This window comes from Etheostoma spectabile, unplaced genomic scaffold, assembly GCF_008692095.1.
Source record: "Etheostoma spectabile isolate EspeVRDwgs_2016 unplaced genomic scaffold, UIUC_Espe_1.0 scaffold00018528, whole genome shotgun sequence".
Classification (NCBI taxonomy): Eukaryota; Metazoa; Chordata; class Actinopteri; order Perciformes; family Percidae; genus Etheostoma; species Etheostoma spectabile.
The window spans coordinates 144,660-164,074 of NW_022604307.1; the positions used below are offsets into that span (position 1 = coordinate 144,660).

At 39.8% G+C, this 19,415-nt stretch overlaps 1 protein-coding gene, 1 long non-coding RNA gene and 1 other non-coding gene across 3 annotated transcripts; 1 reads left to right on the forward strand and 2 right to left on the reverse strand.

Moving 5' to 3' along the window:
* Positions 1–21: 21 nt before the first annotated feature.
* Positions 22–4,095, reverse strand: LOC116680989 (uncharacterized). The gene is made up of 3 exons (XM_032509565.1): positions 3,986–4,095; positions 1,514–2,495; positions 22–658 (listed from the first exon to the last, which is right to left on the reverse strand). Exons 2-3 carry the CDS (start codon positions 2,144–2,146, stop codon positions 332–334), a joined length of 960 nt encoding a protein of 319 aa, XP_032365456.1. The 5' UTR covers positions 2,147–2,495; positions 3,986–4,095; the 3' UTR covers positions 22–331.
* An 11,455-nt stretch (positions 4,096–15,550) lies between these two features.
* LOC116680995 (U5 spliceosomal RNA) lies at positions 15,551–15,666 on the reverse strand. Its single transcript, XR_004329946.1, has one exon. It is a non-coding gene; the product is annotated as a U5 spliceosomal RNA (small nuclear RNA).
* Positions 15,667–16,827: 1,161 nt separating this feature from the next.
* Positions 16,828–18,468, forward strand: LOC116680982 (uncharacterized). The gene is made up of 3 exons (XR_004329938.1): positions 16,828–17,217; positions 18,127–18,259; positions 18,381–18,468. It is a non-coding gene; the product is annotated as an uncharacterized LOC116680982 (long non-coding RNA).
* The last annotated feature ends 947 nt before the right edge of the window (positions 18,469–19,415 follow it).

The window sequence follows — 19,415 nt, forward strand, 5'->3', positions numbered from 1 at the left end:
TGTATGTCTGCCTCTATAGGGTGTGTATACTTATGCCCCCTGTATTTTAAGGAAGAACATTTATTTATTTACAATACATTATTCATTCACATAGAAAATTGTTGTCCTGTGTGGTTAGATTTTTCCTCATTCTTTAAGGCAATAAGATCAATTTCCAAGCAATGATTTTTTTTTTATTCAACTTAAGCAAAGGGTTCCTATACTCAGGAGCAGCGCTCTAACTACAATTTTGCTATTTTTAGTAATGGTCTTGTAGTAGTAGTTTCCTAATTTCATCTGTTAAGAGATAACATTTTGTTTTTGCATCCAACATCTATTCATCTTAAACAGATCAAATCATTTTCTGTATTTCCTCTCTTAACATGATGTACAAATCAGCTGCAGCAAGGGGATCTGCTGGAGCATCCCATCCTTTCTCCTCCATTAGGAGACAACACAGTTCAAAAACAGTTTCGTTACACGGAAACTGCCCTTTAGGAGTACACTCTTCCATACACAAAGTGACTTCCTCCATGGCAATTGGTTTCAGTCTATCCTCAGCACTGTGCAACTCTGGGAATGAGTACATCACAAATGGCCGACCCGACGCCACATCATCACTTGATCGTGGTCTGATTTTGTGTGAATTCCATGTGTTGACAACTTCATCAAGTTCATCCTGCAGAGAAATAAACAGTAAATACAGAATACAAACGTGATATAGTTGGTCTCAAACTATGCAACTGCTGCCTAAACTGAAACCTAGGTTTTTTTGCATTTCATCAGCTAAGTCAACAGTGAACAGATACAGCATGCCCAACTAATCACTGTAAAACTAAGCAGCAAGAGAATTGCATTTTCACCAAAAAGCATGTGCACACAGAACGATGCTGCACTGATACCGCAATACTTCACAAATACTTTGTCATTGCATACAGTAACTGTATCCTAACAGGAGGCTCTGAATGAAAGTCTTGAATGTTCACTGTACATGAACAGAAAACTAGGAAGGGTCTAGTTTCTCAAAATAAAAGCTCAGTAAGTGTCTCTTTACAGGGTATAGTGAGTTTTACATCCAATATGAATACAAATTTCTTCCTTCGTATTTCTATGGCATTTTATTTCTACTTATATATAGGACTTGTATTATTTGCCATTCAGTTGTGTCAGCTACATGTTTCAACGGTCAAGTACTGCTAATGCAATTGAGCTGTCAGCTCCAGTTTTACATTTCAGCTTTCACCTTTTCAAACAATGCATGACAAAAAGTTTTTATCTAAACAATACCGTTACATCTCTTTTCTAAGGCTTGATGTTGGAGGGTTGTGGCATTATTTTTGTGCCTGAATGGATTCCTCCTTCCTGGCTTTGCTCGGCTTTACTTTTCGACTCTCGCTTAGCCCCTTAAGTGAGAGTTTGAAAAGCGAAGCTGACCAAAGCCTGGAAACAGGGTTTTAACCGATGTAACCGTTATTATTATTACTATGCTCCATTTATTACTAACCCATTTCCGAAGAAGAGGAAAGATTATTACCTGAACAAGATTAAGGAAACAGAATTGGATGAGACTTTTGTCCAAAAAGTCTCCTGTGAAGTGGCCATCATCCTGAAAAGTTTGAAATAAGTTCATCCAGAACTGTGCACTTTGTTTGCGGAGGGTACCCCACCATCCCTCAATGCGCTGGTTTGCTGTGCTTCTTCCATAAAGGAAACTTCTCTCCCCTGCAAAACTGTCTGGGTGGTTGCGCCGCAAAAATATCTGCATTTCTTCAACACAACCATTTTCTGTTCCCCTGTCTGCACGAATCCTCTCTGGACAACCCCCTATGCTTGAAACTGTTTTGATGAAGTAACTTGCAACTACTTTAGGATCACTGTTAGTAGTATAGGCCTCCATCCATAACACATAGCGACTAAAGCCATCTATACAGCCATTGATGGCAATGCCATAGGGCTTTAACTTATCATAGCCATCCATATGCCAAAGCGCATTTGGACCTCTGCAGCTGTATTGGCGTCTTCTCAAGCGTCTGGCACGTCTTAATTCCACACCTTGTGGATCAACCAATTTGATGATGCGTCTGATGGTATCTTGTGATACAACATATCCCTGTTGAACTGCACGAAGGTGTAGCCAACGATAACCTTGCATCTGTCCATTGGTCATGATCTCATGTTGAACAAAAGCCAGCACTTCATCCAAGTTAGACTGGTTCTTCCTTCTGAACAGACCAAGTCTTCTACAAATTCTCTTCAAAGTCCGGACACTTATTACTTTTTGATTGTTGTGTGCTAAAATTGCAAGTATTTCTTTGTTACTGAAAGAAAGTCTGAAGTAGAGTTGATATATTCATCCAAATCTGACATAGGAGGCATTGTTGTGAGTAGCAACACTGATCAAATCCTATTGAGGGAAGGCTTTAACAGTAATTGAAGAGGGCAATTCGGTCTCCATAGGAGGGGATGTAATTTGCCAGTGCTGCATCATCCATGAGCCCGATGACGTCACTGTCAATCTGCACAGAAGAACAAAGAAAAAGACAATTATCTCCAAAGTGCACATTGCATAAAAAATAAGGTTAAGCCTCATAAAACTGACCCTTTTCAAAGTAGGCTTGTGTCAATCCAACTGAAAATTTTGACAACTAGACATGATTCAAAAGCAAATTGGTAGTTTAATGTATTTTAAGGAGTAAAATACCTGTGCATATATATAAACTTGAAATCATACAAGGTCTGCCAGTAACTTTGTACACTCCTTGTCATAGTCCTTTATGTGCTTAATTTAACTTCTATTTGTTCACAGCCCAGTTTAATTGGTGGATGAATTAACTTGTGAGAATCCCAGATGTGTGGAATACTTGTTTCTAAAGTGTTTGTGTGTAACTTTACAAACGAGAAATAGTTTGAGGTGTTTGTTGACTTTGCAACTCGATCACGGTGTGGAGACCGCGTTGTTAGCTTTGGCCACTGTTTTATACAGTCTATGGATGAACATTAAAAACCCTGTTAGCTGGGGACGAGTCTTCGTAGGGAAACATCGCCGAAATATTGGCCTTATCACCAGGAACAAATCGGCACTGGCCCTCATCATGTTAACGCGCATTTACTTATGAAGCATAGCAAATATATAATGACAAACTGAACGGAGCGTTGAGAGAACAAGCGTTAAGTCTCACGCTGTTATGTTCACTGGCTGGTTAGTTTTAGTCAGGCGCTAATGTTACTTTTTATGAGCATATATTAATTTCCCTCCCGATAATGCCTTTGTGAACAATAAATCCGTGTCTGGAAAAATCTAGCTAACGTTTGCAGCATGCTACGTGCTCAACTGTTAACGCTACAGCCGAGGTGTTGCTCATATTAACGTTAGCTAGCTAGCTAGGTGATCAGTTAGTTTTAAGGATTCCTTCGGTGTAGACCGCTCAGGAAGCCTAATTATCACTGAGGCCGTCTAACTACTTTACAAAACACTAAAAAACAGTGTCTCATCAACGGACGCTGGACGTAAGAAACACGCAGTATCATAAAAACATGCTAACGTTGCTAGCTAACTTGCGTGTTCATTTCATATCTGCAGCATTTCCGTAGTTATTAAAAACACCAGGCACCACACCGCCATACATTAACTCCCTCCCGATATTACCTTTGTTAACAATAAATCCGTGGCTGGAATAATCTAGCAAACGTTTGCAGCATGCTATGTGCTCAACTGTCACAGCCGAGATAGCTAGCTAGCTAGGTGATCAGTTTGTTTTTAGGATTTTAGGATTCCTTCGGTGTAGACCGCTCAGGAAGCCTAATTATCACCGAGGCCGTCTAACTACATTACAAAACACTATAAAACCAGTGTCTCATCAACGGACGCTGGACGTCAGAAAAATGCAGTATTTTAAAAGCATGCTAACGTTGCTAGCTAACTTGCATGTGCATTTCATATTTGCAGCATTTCCGTAGTTTTTACAAAAACCAGGCACCACACCAAGTATAGTTATTTTTTACTCACCTTTTGTTCTTCCAGTAATGAAATTGCTTCATCTGGGACCCCTCGAACTCGCAAAAACTCACTTAAATCCGACATGGTCAGCATGTGGTTCTCCGGCTACATCATGCAAAGTGTGTTGGTCCCTTACAGGTACCCATACTTCTGACTTTAAGTCAGAATTCTGACTTTAAAGTCAGAATTCTGAGAAAAAAGTCAGAATTCTGAGATTAAAGTCAGAATTCTGAGATTAAAGTCAGAATTCTGACTTTTTTCTCAGAATTCTGACTTTAATCTCAGAATTCTGAGAAAAGTCAGAATTCTGACATTAAAGTCAGAATTCTGAGAAAAAAGTCAGAATTCTGAGATTAATCTCAGAATTCTGAGATTAAAGTCAGAATTCTGAGAAAAAGTCAGAATTCTGAGATTAAAGTCAGAATTCTGAGAAAAAAGTCAGAATTCTGATTTAATCTCAGAATTCTGACTTTTTTCTCAGAATTCTGAGATTAAAGTCAGAATTCTGAGATTAAAGTCAGAATTCTGACTTTTTTCTCAGAATTCTGAGATTAAAGTCAGAATTCTGAGAAAAAAGTCAGAATTCTGAGAAAAAAGTCAGAATTCTGAGATAAAGTCAGAATTCTGAGAAAAAGTCAGAATTCTGACTTTAATCTCAGAATTCTGACTTTTTTTCTCAGAATTCTGAGATTAAAGTCAGAATTCTGAGAAAAAGTCAGAATTCTGACTTAATCTCAGAATTCTGAGAAAAAAGTCAGAACTCACAAAAAAAATTTCACCAGTGGCCCTAATCCTCTTCCGTAATTTTGAATGTGTTCACTGTTACAGTAAAATATAGTTTTTTCAAATCTGTTGACCTACTTTATTCTATTGGTTGCTGTTAACTTCCCGTCCATCAGCTGTCGATGTGAGGGCAGAGGGGCGGGCCTTCGGCGGTGACGAGGAGAACGACCGTTATCCGTGATGATGAACAGAATCAGTTATCTTTACCGACGCTGATAAGCTGCGCTAACTGAACCGGACAGAAGTAAACATTCATACATTCATACATTTCCATATGTAAACATATGAAAATATGTCATATGTAACCATAGGAACATACATATGTTTGTGTGTGTGTGTGTGTGTTAAAATCGTTTTACATCCATACAGTTTGTAAAAGTTATGATACCAACGGCTGTTAGCATCGTTAGCCCGCTAGCATCGTTAGCATCGTTAGCAGTTAGTGTAGCACAAGCTAAAGTCCTTGTGGAGGGTAACCAGACGTCCCCGGTTTCCGGAAACAGTCCCCGTTTTGGTGACCTGTCCCGGAAATGTCCCCGGTGTTCATGTGACTGACAGACCTAAATAGGAATGAAAGAAAGAAACCTGACCAACTGACCTAACTGGCTCTATTAGCCTACAAGCTAGCATTAGCTGTAGCTAATAGAGCCAGTTAGTAGTTTTTTAAGTGAGTGAGTGAAACCATAGACAGTTAAAGAAGTGGACCAACAGGTCCCGTTGCTCTGGACGGAGACCAGTGAAGTCTATTAGAAGCTCTTTCCCGGTGATGCTGCGCGTTACTGCGCAGTCTCCAACTGAGCTTGACGACGTAAATGTGACCTGTGCAACCAGTCTGAAAGTTGTAGCGGTACGTACGTAATTACTGCTAACTAACATGCTAGTTAACATTAACATAGGCACAGGCTAATTACTGCTAACTAACATGCTAGTTAAAATTAACAGACACAGGCTAATTACTGCTAACTAACATGCTAGTTAACATTAACATAGGCACAGGCTAATTACTGCTAACTAACATGCTAGTTAAAATTAACAGACACAGGCTAATTACTGCTAACTAACATGCTAGTTAAAATTAACAGACACAGGCTAATTACTGCTATTAACATGCTAGTTAACATTACATAGGCACAGGATAATTACTGCTAACTAACATGCTAGTTACATTAAAATAGCACAGGCTAATTACTGCTACTAACATGCTAGTTAAAATTAACAGACACAGGCTAATTACTGCTAACTAACATGCTAGTTAAAATTAACAGACACAGGCTAATTACTGCTAATTAACATGCTAGTTAACATTAACATAGGCACAGGATAATTACTGCTACTAACATGCTAGTTAACATTAACATAGGCACAGGCTAATTACTGCTAATTAACATGCTAGTTAACATTAACATAGACACAGGCCAATTACTGCTAACTAACATGCTAGTTAAAATTAACATAAAAAGACACAAAAATACAGTAAATCAACATTGTATCGTCTTATAGTCTAAGACACGCGGGGGGGGGCAGAAGGTTACTTCCTGGTGTGAAGCAAAAGGTTTCTTTCTATATGTGAGATGCCAGACTTGACCTAATCATTTCTTTAGAGGGGGGGGGGGCAATAGGGCTGTCCTGATCTACTCTTCACTGAGACAACAGATGATAATTAAACTGCTTGATATGGAGCATTCACCACTGAATTAAATCAAATCTTCTCAACCCGACTGCAGCATACTTTAGCATAAATACATTGTTTTTAACTTTTCATAACTCAACACTGTCACCAGGCTTACTGCTAACGTTAGCTACCGACAGTTACCTGGAATATCCAGCAATAGACCGAGCTTTAATGCGTTCCCTGAAATATATCTTAAATAAACAAAACTTGCTGATTTCTATGTTTCTGAAATGTGATCATTTGAAGCTTTTCCGTGTCGTACGTTAGGGAAAGAGATATGAATCCCCATACTTGGTTTCTATTGAAATCAAGATTATTTAACAGGTTCCTCGTTGTCTCTTAGAAAGAGTTTTCATTTATTAAAGTTAAAAACAGCTTTAAATGGATTTTTTTTGTGTTTTGTTCTTTTACTGTAGAAGAAACGCTCTGGCTTGTTTGTTTTCTTTAAACCAATCAGAATAGTCGTGGGCGGGGCTAAGCTCTGGATGCAACGACTTTGGCTCTGCTACATAGTCTCAGGAAGGAACTGTTCACCCTGATAGAAGAAACACATGTGCATGTTGACAGAGAGCAGACACATAACACACACAAACCCAAACACACACACACCACACACACACACACACTATTTCAATGTGCTGCATCCATGGCTTATCAGTCTGTGTAACATTACTTCGTCCTCAGCAATCCTGCTCCAATCACTCCAAAACATCCCAGTTAGATATAAGATGGCTAACGTTAACATATTCTTTGGAATCTTTACAGTTATTCCCTTAAAGAAGCGACCAGGCCTGCCTTGTTGCACCATCAAAACGTCTTTCTGAACTTTCCATTTTCACACAGGAACATCTGGAGATGTTCTGCTAAATGAAGTGTGGTTGGTCCAGGCTACTGTGCATGTACTTGTAGCTCCAGTTAATACTTTTTGGCCTTACATTTTAGTAGTTCTTTCAGTCTGAATGCAGGAGATACTTGACACTCTGGAGTCCTATGGATTGGTCCCCTTATCAGCCCTTTCATTTTCTCCATTCAAAAAGAAAATTTTGATATAGTAAAACATGGTCAACTAGGATTCACTCACACCTCCCATTAGTTCTTCAAACCCTTGTAATATTATCTCTGCATGTCCCCCCCCCCCCCTCCTTGGGTCTACCAAAAGCACCTTCAGCAGACGGCAAGCTGGCGACCAAAGCAGGAAAGGAATGCAAGAAGGAGGTGGAAGAGGAGTATGTGGTGGAGGAGGTTTTGGAGCGCAGAGTGGTGGAGGGAAGAGTGAGTTTCTGCTGAAATGGAAGGGGTTCTCAGAGTAGTATGAGTCTATAATATTAATACTTGGTGTTCTTGGTCCTTATACACTGTGTGTATATATATCATTATCATATAACTCAATGCATTTCTTTTATTTTCATGACTATTTACATTGTAGATTATCACTGAAGGCATCAAAACTATGAATGAACATATGTGGAATTATGAAAGTGTGAAATAACTGAAAAATGTCTTATATTCTAGTTTCTTCAAAGTACCCCCCCCTTTACTGTGATTACTGCTTTTTTTGCTCTTGGCATTCTCTTGAATGGTAGTCACCTGAAATGGTTTCCCAACAGTCTTGAAGGAGTTCCCAGAATGCTCAGCACTTGTTGGCCCTTTTCCCTTCACTCTGCGGTCCAGCTCTCCCCAAACAATCTGGATTGGGTTCAGGTCCGGTGACTGTGGAGGCGCAGCACTCCATCACTCTCCTTCTTGGTCCAATAGCCCTTACACAGCCTGGAGGTGTGTTTGGGTCATTGTCCTGTTGAAAAATAAATGATGGTCCAACTAAACGCAAACCGGATGGGATGGAATGTCGCTGCAGGATGCTGTGGTAGCCATGCTGGTTCAGTATGCCTTCAATTTTGAATAAATCCCCAACAGTGTCACCAGCAAAGCCCCTCACACCATCACACCTCCTCCTCCATGCTTCACGGTGGGAACCAGGCATGTAGAACCCATCCGGACTCATTAGACCAAAGCCCAGATTTCCACTGGTCTAATGTCCATTCCTTGTGTTTCTTGGCCCAAACAAATCTATTCTGCTTGTTGTGTCTCCTTAGCAGTGGTTTCCTAGCTACTATTTGACCATGAAGGCCTGATTCAGTCTCCTCTTAACAGTTGTTCTAGAGATATGCCTGCTGCTAGAACTCTGTGTGGTATTCATCTGGTCTCTAATCTGAGCTGCTGTTAACTTGTGATTTCTGAGGCTGGTGACTCAGATGAACTTATCCTCAGCAGCAGTGATGACTCTTGGTCTTCCATTCCTGGGGCGGTCCTCATGTGTGCCAGTTTCGTTGTAGCGCTTGATGGTTTTAGCCGCTGCACTTGGGGACACATTCAAATTTTCCGGATCGACTGACCTTCATTTCTTAAAGCAGTGATGGCCCCTCGTTTCTCTTCACTTAGCTGATTGGTTCATGCCATAATATGAATTGTAACAGTTGTCCAATAGGGCTGTCGGCTGTGTATCAACCTGACTTCTGCACAACACAACTGATGGTCCCAACTCCATTAATAAGGCAAGAAAGTCCACTAATTAACCCTGAAAATGCCCACCTGTGAAGTGGAAACCATTTCAGGTGACTACCTCATGAAGGTCATTGAGAGAACACCAAGGGTTTGCAGCACTATCAAAAAAGCAAAGGGGGGCTACTTTGAAGAACTAGAATAAAAGACATGTTTTCAGTTATTTCACAGTTTTTTGTTAAGTACATAATGCCACATGTGTTCATTCATAGTTGTGAGGCCTTCAGTGATAATCTACAATGTAAATAGTCATGAAAATAAAGGAAACGCATTGAATGAGGTGTGTTCAAACTTTTAATAATAATAATAATAATCTACAGCATAGATTTCAGCATTGTATCATGCCCTCAAAGGATCAATGGATTGTCTAAAAACAAAGTGTGAGGAGATGTTCTTCTGTCTGCACTCATCTTTCCAGTGAGGAGAACACATGGGAGCCACAAGACAACCTGGATCTGGACCTCATAGCCGAGTACATGCAGAAAGACAAGGAGATGGAGGAGAAGAAGAAGGAGGGCAAGAGGAAAGGTGTTGGGAAGGAGGAGGTGAGTTAAGGAAAGAGGGTACTCCAGAGTACTCCATCAAGAGTCCCAGAAATCTAATCTCAATATTAATGAATGCACACAGAGGGTTTCACAAATGTCTTTTAGGATTTATATTTAAATGACTCTCGTCATTACAATATGCACGTGCATATTACATACATACATACATACATACATACATACATACATACATACATACATACATGCAAAATAGTAAGACTAGGCAATTCCAATTGCTTTGGCGAAAGAGAGCGGATGACAGTTGGCTTGAGTCCAGTAGAGCAAACGGCTCTGCAGAGTCGCGTAATTACGACTTCATGACTTTTCATGAACAGCTGAAGGAGCGGCGGTGTACATAGCAGAAACCCTGTTGTGCGTCTGTCCTATACCGTGGCAGGCCGCCATCAACATATCAGCACTAAAAGATGGCGGCTGTGGCTCAGTGGTAGAGTGTTTGCCTGCCAATTGGAAGGTTGGTGGTTCAATCCCTGCAGTCCTATGTCAAACCATTTTTGTCTTTTTTAAAATATTATTTACACAGACACATGTTAGATAAGAGCCAGGGCTCCTGGGCTCTACAACAAGTTGTTGTGCAGCTCAGGCAGAGGGACCGCAGAATTAGCTAATGTTAACTTTTCCCTGACAACGGAGTTGGATTTGCCTTTTTTGCGGACTAAACGCTGCTGTGGCTGCCCTCCTTCTGCCATCTGTCATTCAGAACACAAGACAAAATAAGAGTGTTCTTCAATACAGAACATTTTTTTCTCGATTATAATATTTGTAGTATATACATATATTATTATATTTGTATTTGTAATATTGTAGATCCAGTTAATGACTTTTGGGGCTTACATTTTAGTAGTTCTTCCAGTCTGAATGCAGGAGATACTTGACACTCAGGAGTCCTATGGATTGGTCCCCTCATCAGCCCTTTCATTTTCTCCATTCTAACAGAAGATTTTAATCTAGTAAAATATGGTCAACTAGGATTCACTCACACCTCCCATTAGTTCTTCTAACCCTTGTATCATTATCTCTGCATGTCCCCCCCCGCCTCCTTGGGTCTACTAAAGGCACCTGCAGAAGATGGCAAGCTGGCGACCGGAGCAGGAAAGAAGGGCAAGAAAGAGGAGGAGGAGCCTGCAGCAGTGAAGGAGGAAGAACAGGAGGAAGAGGAGTATGTGGTGGAGAAGGTTTTGGACCGCAGAGTGGTGAAGGGAAGAGTAGAGTTTCTGCTGAAATGGAAGGGGTTCTCAGAGTAAGTATGAGTCTAGAATATTAATGCTTGGTGTTCTTGGTCCTGAGATATATAACATATTTACATATTGCAAATAAGTGTCAGCATGGTATCATGCCCTCAAAGTTGAAGGTTTGGTATTTTGACACTACGTTGCAGACCCACAAATAACCTTACAAGATGGCAATAGAAAAAAGGAATAATAGGAATGATAATTAGAGTGAGAATGGATTGTCTAAAAACAAAGTGTGAGGAGATGTTCTTCTGTCTGCACCCACCTTTCCAGTGAGGATAACACATGGGAGCCACAAGACAACCTGGACCTGGACCTTATCGCCGAGTACATGCAGAAACACAAGGAGACGGAGGAGAAGAAGAAGAAGAAGGAGGGCAAGAGGAAAGATGTCAGGGAGGAGGAGGTGAGTGAAGGAAAGAGGGTACTCCAGACTGAAGAGTCCCAGAAATCTAATCTCAATATTAATGAATGCACACAGAGGGTTTCACAAATGTCTTTGAGGATTTATATATATACCGTAATTCCTCAAAGAAAAACCGGTAGCTAACACACACACACACACACACACACACACACACACACACACACACACACACACACACACACACACACACACAGCGTAGCCATGGTAATGCAGCAGTGGAACTTAGACACAGACATGCTGTGAACGATGCTTCTGGTTTAACTTAGCTCGCTCCACCATGGCGCCTTACTAACTCACTCACTCTGTTGATACACAAACGCAGATCAATGGACATGCATGTATTGTTGGGGGGGGGGGGGTGTATTAGGCCACCCCCCTTTCGACCAATCAATACACCTTTGTATCCAAAACCTTTACATACAGTTGTGTTCAGAATAACAGCTGTGTTTTTAAAGAAGTGAATAATGCTCAAATTAAAACATGACCAACATGGATCAAGTTTGTGTTCTACCTTTACAGGAAATGAAGACAAAGGAATATTAGCAGTATTTGCGTTTTTCTTTAAAAACTCAAATGTTTAGTGAATAAAAAATGTGTCAGGGTTTGAATCCCTGCACTAATATTTAATTGCATAACCATTATTTCTGAGAACTGCTTCAAATCTGTGTTGCATGGAATCACCTGTGAACAGGTATTCCAGCCCAGGACCATTGAACTACATCCCATAATTCCTCTGCATTAATGGGTATTGCCTCAGAAACAACATTTATGATGTCACCCTATAAGTGTTCTCTGGGATTGAGGTCCAGGGATTGGGCTGGCCACTTTATAACATCAATCTGGTTCATCTGGAACCAAGACTTTGCTCCTTCCTGGTGTGTTTGGGTCCTTGTCTTGTTGAAAGACCCGTTTCAAAGGCATTTCCTCTTCAGCATAAGGCAACGTGACCTCTTCAAGTATTCTGATGTATTGGAACTGATCCGTGATCCCTGGTATGTGATAAACAGGCCCAACACCACAGTATGAGGAACATCCCATAACCAGCATGCTTTACTGTCTTCACAGTGGACTGGGGCTTGATTTCAGTGCAGGGGGGTCGGAGGACATTTGAAATGATTTTGGCAGAGCAGCTTATAATCTTCTGCACTTCTTTATATGTTTTCCCCTCTCATATCAACTTTTTAATCAAAGTCCTCTGTTCCTCAGAGCAATGTCTGGAACGAGCCATTTTGCTGAGTATTTCAGTGTGAAATGCACTATAACCAGCATGCACAACATGTGCTTCCTTCCTTCCTTAAATATGTATATATACAGTATATAGATTGATTTTGGGCCATAACTGACACCTGTTTCTTCACAGAATCAATCATCTCACTAATTGACCACAACACTACTATTAATTTGAACATGCTCCTTTCAATTACAGATTCAATTCCACAGAATGAGCAGCATGCATGTCAGGACTGTTGTTTTTTGTCATAAGCATTAGTGATGCTGCAATACTGCTGGCTATACACGTTTGATTTAGCAAAACGACATCCTAAAACAAAGGTCAAAGGTCAACTGGTGCCCCTCATTGCTAATGCCTATCAGGAACAATGGTTCTAATTTACTTTACTGGAGTAGAGCTGTTCCAGCAACATGAAGACAACACAGTAACCCCTACAGATACCACTGAAAGCTAAAAATCTGTGGAAAATGTTACATATACAGCTTTCCTGGTACTAAAATCCTTGATGATCCCCCATTTGTTACTAAACAGCTGGCCAAAAGGCTGGCAACAAAATGGAAGCCACACATAAATTGATCAAAAGTAGTTTATTTACCACAAACTAACCAACACTGGATGTTACATTTCCCATAATGCAACTCCATAATAGTGATGTTGGCAGGTAATTAAGAAAAGTATTGCATCAGTCAAACAATGTTCCATAGACATCCTCTAAATGTTGGTTCTAGTTTAAGATGGAGCTCTACAGCATGGCACCTCACTAACTCACTCTCTTGGTTTTTCTCTGTTGATAGAAACGGAGAGGAAGAGGAGTCAAACGTCACCGCTGTCAGCAGTGTAACATATCCTTCACATCATCAGGATATTTAAAGATTCATCAGAGAGTTCACACTGGAGAGAAACCTTACAGCTGTGATCAATGTGGGGCAGCGTTTTCTCATAGTGATAGCCTTAAAAAACACCAGCGCATTCACACTGGAGAGAAGCCGTACAACTGTGAGCAATGTGGGGAAACTTTTTCTCAGAGTGGTTGCCTTAAAACTCACCAGCGCATTCACACTGGAGAGAAGCCGTACAGCTGTGAACAATGTGGGGAAACCTTTTCTCGTAGCAGTAGCCTTAAAAGACACCAGCGTATTCACTCTGCCTCGTTGTGAACATGTTTCAGAGCCAAGCTGTTTCCTCCTCCTCATGCCCTGATAGCTGTGTTGTTATATTCTGATCTTCTCTCCACATTGAAGGCTGACCAGCAGTAACTTTATCTTCTGAGCAACATGTATGTTATTGTGGATCAGCTGGACTGTTTTCTCTCTTTCCTCAGAACTCTTTGCCATTTAGGCACCAGAATCGGCGCCTGAACCCATCCTTTTAAAAATAAATTTTTAAAATGTATATATTTAAAAAAATAAAAAAGAGCCCAGAAAGACAGCCAGCAACATTTAAGAATGGCTTGTTTATTGTTATATGGTCCAAATTAAATGTAAAAAAAATAGTAATATTTATCCAGTAAATTGCTGTTTAATAACAAAAACAACCACTAGATGGAAAAAGGCAGCGCTGGTGTTTCAGTAGTACCGAAATCCCCGTTACTATTCGGTCCGATAGATACCGGGTGTTAAGGCTCCGGTGCCGTACTAGCACCGGGTTTTGGTACCCAACCCTAACCACAATGTTTAAAGATGTTTTGGTTGGAAAATGTAGACATGTTTAAAAAAAAGTTTATATCGTTTTTATTTAGTAAAAACTTTCTTCTCATCTCTAGAAAAACACAACTTTTTTTGCTGACAGGAAGTCAGTATAATTTTCATTTTAGGAATACATTTTTGTCACCCTTATATATTTCTAAAGTCCCAAAAGTTGGCAAAAACTATAACCTTTGAGCATTATAAGTTTAATAAGCACAAATTCAATGTTTGTGTAAATTGGTCCAAACTGTCCTCTCATCATTACCAACATACTAGAAGTTGGCCATTTTTAATTGTATGCTCTGACGTTATTGTTGTTTTGTAGTTTAACGTAATGTTTTCCTACTTTGTGGAATTTCATTTAATAATCTTTGTCTGACATTTCATATTTTCTGTGACTGAATGTGGTTTTAAATCTGTTGAGGTCTGTTCAGACTGAAAGTAAAGACACTGATTATGTCATACAAAATCAGAAAATAGAAAGCAAACAGCTGATTTATTTATCTGACTTGTAGAATAACAACAATTATTGAATTGTTTTAAATGTTTTGTAATGTGGAACAATTAAATACAAAAAAGAAATAAAACGCTGCATCGTGCTGATTATTTGTGACTTGATTTGGTGGATTTATCCTTCCTGCCGTTTCTGTGGTTAAACTCCTTGATAAGAGAGTGTTTCCTTACACTAAAAATGCTGAAAGACTCAGATTAATATTCTAAGTGTGTAACATTATGGGATGGATCCCTACAGAGATAGACCTTTTAGTTAGAGATTAAGATCCTTTTAGTTTAACATGAAACAGCCCCGACATCACCATCACCAAACCCACCAGACTCTATGTAATCACTACTTCTAGCGTGTACAGAACAGCATATCTCCACTAGACTCCATGTAAATAATCACTGTATCTAAAACAAAATAAATTTTAGTAACTATTTGACATTGATATCTTTGGTCAATATTTAATGCAACCCCCCCCCCCTTTGATTGTTTCCTATTGACGAGTGACAGGTCATATCCCTCAATCAATGTTGTTCTACCGTAAGGAAAGTCTCTGTTAATGCAATTGCTGTGAACTTTGATACGGCTCCTGCTGTTAACTGTGTAATATTCACACTGGCAGTAAGAACCAATGTAGAAATTATTAGCTGGGTCAATGTTGTTTTCAATGTCTTGTGGTTTATGTTCTGTGTATTTGAAATAATTAATCAAATCGTGATCACGATTTTGACTTCCCATGATCAAATTTGCGTGATCGAGCGATTATTTTTCTGAGTTTTTTGAGAATTGAAGCAGTGGGTGTAGAGCACGAACATGGAGGCAGCAGGTGTCTCCAACCACAGATCCAGACTCCACAGCTCCAAAGCCAGAAACACCTGCAGGAAGCGATAGGAGCTGCTTATTGTTCACAAGTACAAAAGGCTCGACCAAACAGCAAAGCCCCCCAAAAATAGTTTCATCTCATCAGCATTCCCCTCCAAGGAAGTCTTTAGTAAAAGGTGAAAGAGTTGTGTGTTATGAAGAGAAACCAGAGTGAGTACAGCGGTCTGATCGAGAGCAGCAGAAAACCCTAGTCGACCCAGTCCAAACCATCACGGTAAGCCTCACTGGGTGTCCAAACTAAAATGATAAGAGGCAACTTGGTAGACTCCTTACTGATTTTTATATCTGTACTCACTATGCCCTTTTTTTAAAGCACCAGCCAATCACAAGTGTTATATGTGAATAATCAATGTGTGAATAATCAGGAAGCATAAAAGATAGTGGCAAGGTCTACCAAATGTTTAACTTTACAACCCGTAAACTGTTCCTTCAAAATGTGGATCACAGATTATCCAGACCATAGGTCTGAAGAGCAGAGTGGCGCAGCGGGAGCGTGCTGGGCCCATAACCCAGAGGTCGATGGATCGAAACCATCCTCTGCTAATTGCCATACTTTGTGACTTGATTGTACTGCATACGTGATAACATTTACCAAAGCATCTGTTGCTGCAAGTGTCTGAAGTGAATCCATTAAAACAGAAATTACAGCGCTCAAGCCTGATCTAACACCCATAAAAATGGCAGCATAAACACAATATAATAAATTTCCTACAGTACAATACTGTAAATAGAGACAAAGTAAAATGGAAACTGTAAATCATGTACATTTAAAGTGCTTGTTGTGTTGTCTGATACTCTGAGGTATTAAAAAGGGGGCATACCACTTAGTTTGTGTCACATGAGGTCTTGGGCTGAATCTCATTTCTCTATCTCACCCCTTCCCCTTGGTTTTGCGGGTTCACGCGAAACCAAGTGCTGTCCCAATACTCTTTTTGAACAAGTGGTAAGGGGTGTATGGCCCTTGGAACCATAGACAGTGAATTACAAAATCAAGGGAGGACGCGAGCTTACTTGAAACAGGAGGAAACAGCAGCTGATCCACTTTGGGGCTGACAGCGAGCAGAAGTTTCTTAAATCATGTGTTCATGTTGTACCCATTCATTATTGCATTGGTACTGTGTTATTGTAATAATTTGTAATTAATTCTTGTTCATGCACTTGTATATAGTTGTTGGTTTTGATCATAGACCGTTAATATGAGTGGACAGAGCATCCGGTTTCGAAAAGTGCAACCACTGCGGAAGTAACTTAAACCTGCATTCTATCTGAATTCCTGCAGAGGGCGACACGCGTGGTTGCAAAAGAGGTTGGTTTCAATAGAAGTCTATGGAGAAATGAGCCACTTCTCACTTGATTTATTACCTCAGTAAACATCTTCATAGTGAGTTTATGGTCTCGATCGCTAGTTCTAAGTATTCTGCAATACAGAATGATATTCATTTTTGAAATTACGTTCTCGTTGATTTTAAAATAGGCGATAAAGCCGGGGGTGTTTTAGGGCGTGGCTATGATGTGATTGACAGTTCTCGGCCTGTCAATCATGACAGAGTGTTAGCAAAGCTTGTCCATGGCACGTAAACTTCATTTTGGGGATTTACTACGTTCCATCGCTGTGGCTGTGACACTTTGGTCGGATAATAATGTCTTGTTCAGCGGTCGGTTGCACGGCAAGACACTCAAAGGAATCGGCAGTTCAGTTTTTCCGGTAAGTAAAATTATATTTTGTTTTAATACAGTTTTTCGTTAGCCAACGTTAGCATCTCAATTAATATCAGTTAGCTAGCTTCTAGATTGCACCTTGCTAAGCAAGCTAGCGGGCTAACTAATAAGGCTATGCAGACCGTATAAACGCATACAGTCTATGTATAAACGTATTAAAATATATTTAATGTTACAGTCGAATACAGTAGGTATGCACCGATCTCGCCAACGATCTCGCCTGTGATCTGTTGATCTGTAATAGGTGGTATGAGTGCTTATCGATGCGCATGTTATGGTAACGTTAGCTTAAAATCAAAGCCTGATGTAGCTAACGTTATATTGCAAATTCATAAACCCTATTAGCACGGGGTAAGATCATCGTGGAACAGCGTGTGATTCAGACATAACCCCTCACATCTGAGTTTCGTGTGGCGGATTTGTACGTCAAACGTAGACCTGCTTTTGAGTCAAATATATGTATCCCGAAAGTTTGGGCAACGTTACCCGGAGGCGGGCGAAAGACGGCCATGGCGAGGCCGGCGCACCCCACCCCAGTCGGGGCTGCGGATCTTTCTGGGCGAGAGGTTACCGGGCACCCTGTCCCCCTCGCCGCAGCAGCACCCACCCAGCATCACCATCACCACACGGACAAAGCTGCGGGCGGGAGCGCGTTGACTTGGAGACGGAGGTCTCCGGGTGGGGGAGTGGGTCAGATTGTTAGCGATAAAATGGCGCACATGAAACAATTAGACATTATTGTAAAGTTACGTTGGGGTTGTTATATTAATCTATTAAATATACATTTCAATCATTTTCATTACAGATGCATACAGCAGATGTGGTGCCTTGTTAGTGTAAATTGATAGTATATACACCTTTGGGATGTATGAAACATGAATTTCTGTCCAAACAGACTTCCTTTTGATGAGGCCAGGCTGAAGCAATGGTTGGTGAACATGAGGAGAGAGAGACCAGCAAATGGAACCACGAAAAGTCACGTCTGCAGTTCACACTTTGAGGAAGATCAGTTTTTTAGAGACAATCAGGTATTATTAATTTAAATAAATCATTTAGTGTGTGTCTCATAAATTAGCTCATATATTAATATAATTAATTGTGATCTACAGTGCCTTAACTACATGTTTTTCTTTTACTGTAACTACAAAGGTATCCGCACTGAAAACTGAAAGAGCAGAGCCTCCAGAAGGAAGACCTGGTGTATAGAGCGGCGTATTTGGTGCCATTTCATCTGGATGTGGAAACCAGACAGCGTTGACCACGTCCAAAGTTCTCAAATGTGTTCTGATTGTAAAAATGCCAGAAAATCATTTTTGGTTCAGCTTCTTCTGCTGGAAGGATGGACCAACTTTTAGCACTTGGTATTTAGAGGTTCAATTTATTGTGGTTGACTTAGTTTCTGCTGTAGTTTGATGGGTGATAGTAGTAACATTAAGTAGTTTTGTGGATTAAAACTTTTATAAATATTAAACTGGAATAAAATAATGAATATACTCTAGCAGTCACCACTTTCACAGGTGAAAGTATGTTTGGTAATTTCACATAAAGGGTCTTGTATATTTTATGTAATTATGTACTGTTAGAATTAAATATTGACATTGCATGTCCTTGTATGGTTTTTAGTTTTCATACTTTAAAAATGTCAGTAACTAATGATTAAATCAAATGTACCTGATACATTTGATTTAATCATTAGTTACTGATATTTAATAAGTTGTTTAATTCTCCTTTGCAATTTGTGATCATACGCTATGATTTTACAATAGCCCTGCACAGATTAAACAGCACCTAGTGCATTTTCAATTACCTACTAAAAATGTTCAAAATACACACAAGAAAAGCAAAAATGGTAACATTTATGTGTATTAAAGCCAAAATAGAAAGACACTTTTAATCAATTACAAATTCTATAAAATTACCAATGTCTTCTTGTATGACTACAATGCTGGATGTTCCTATAGTTACTTCAGAAAAACAACAAATGTAGCTTTAGAAGGACCTTTATTTCACATTGAAATGGGCATCAACTTAAAAAAAATACATTAACCAAACACTAAAGATTTTTAAAAATGTATGAATTAAATAATGTAGTTCACCTTTTACAAGAGTAAATTCCACACATAAAACACTGCTGTGGGTTAAGGTAAAGGCAAACTTAACTGTCACAAGACATGTCTGCATAAT

Excerpts from the sequence above, each read along its gene's own strand:
- LOC116680989 (XM_032509565.1), bottom strand. The coding sequence starts at position 2,146 with ATGACCAATGGACAGATGCAAGGTTATCGTTGGCTACACCTTCGTGCA. Across the intron at positions 659-1,513 it reads GTTTCCTTAATCTTGTTCAG|GATGAACTTGATGAAGTTGT; the intron begins GTAATAATCTTT and ends ATTTCTCTGCAG.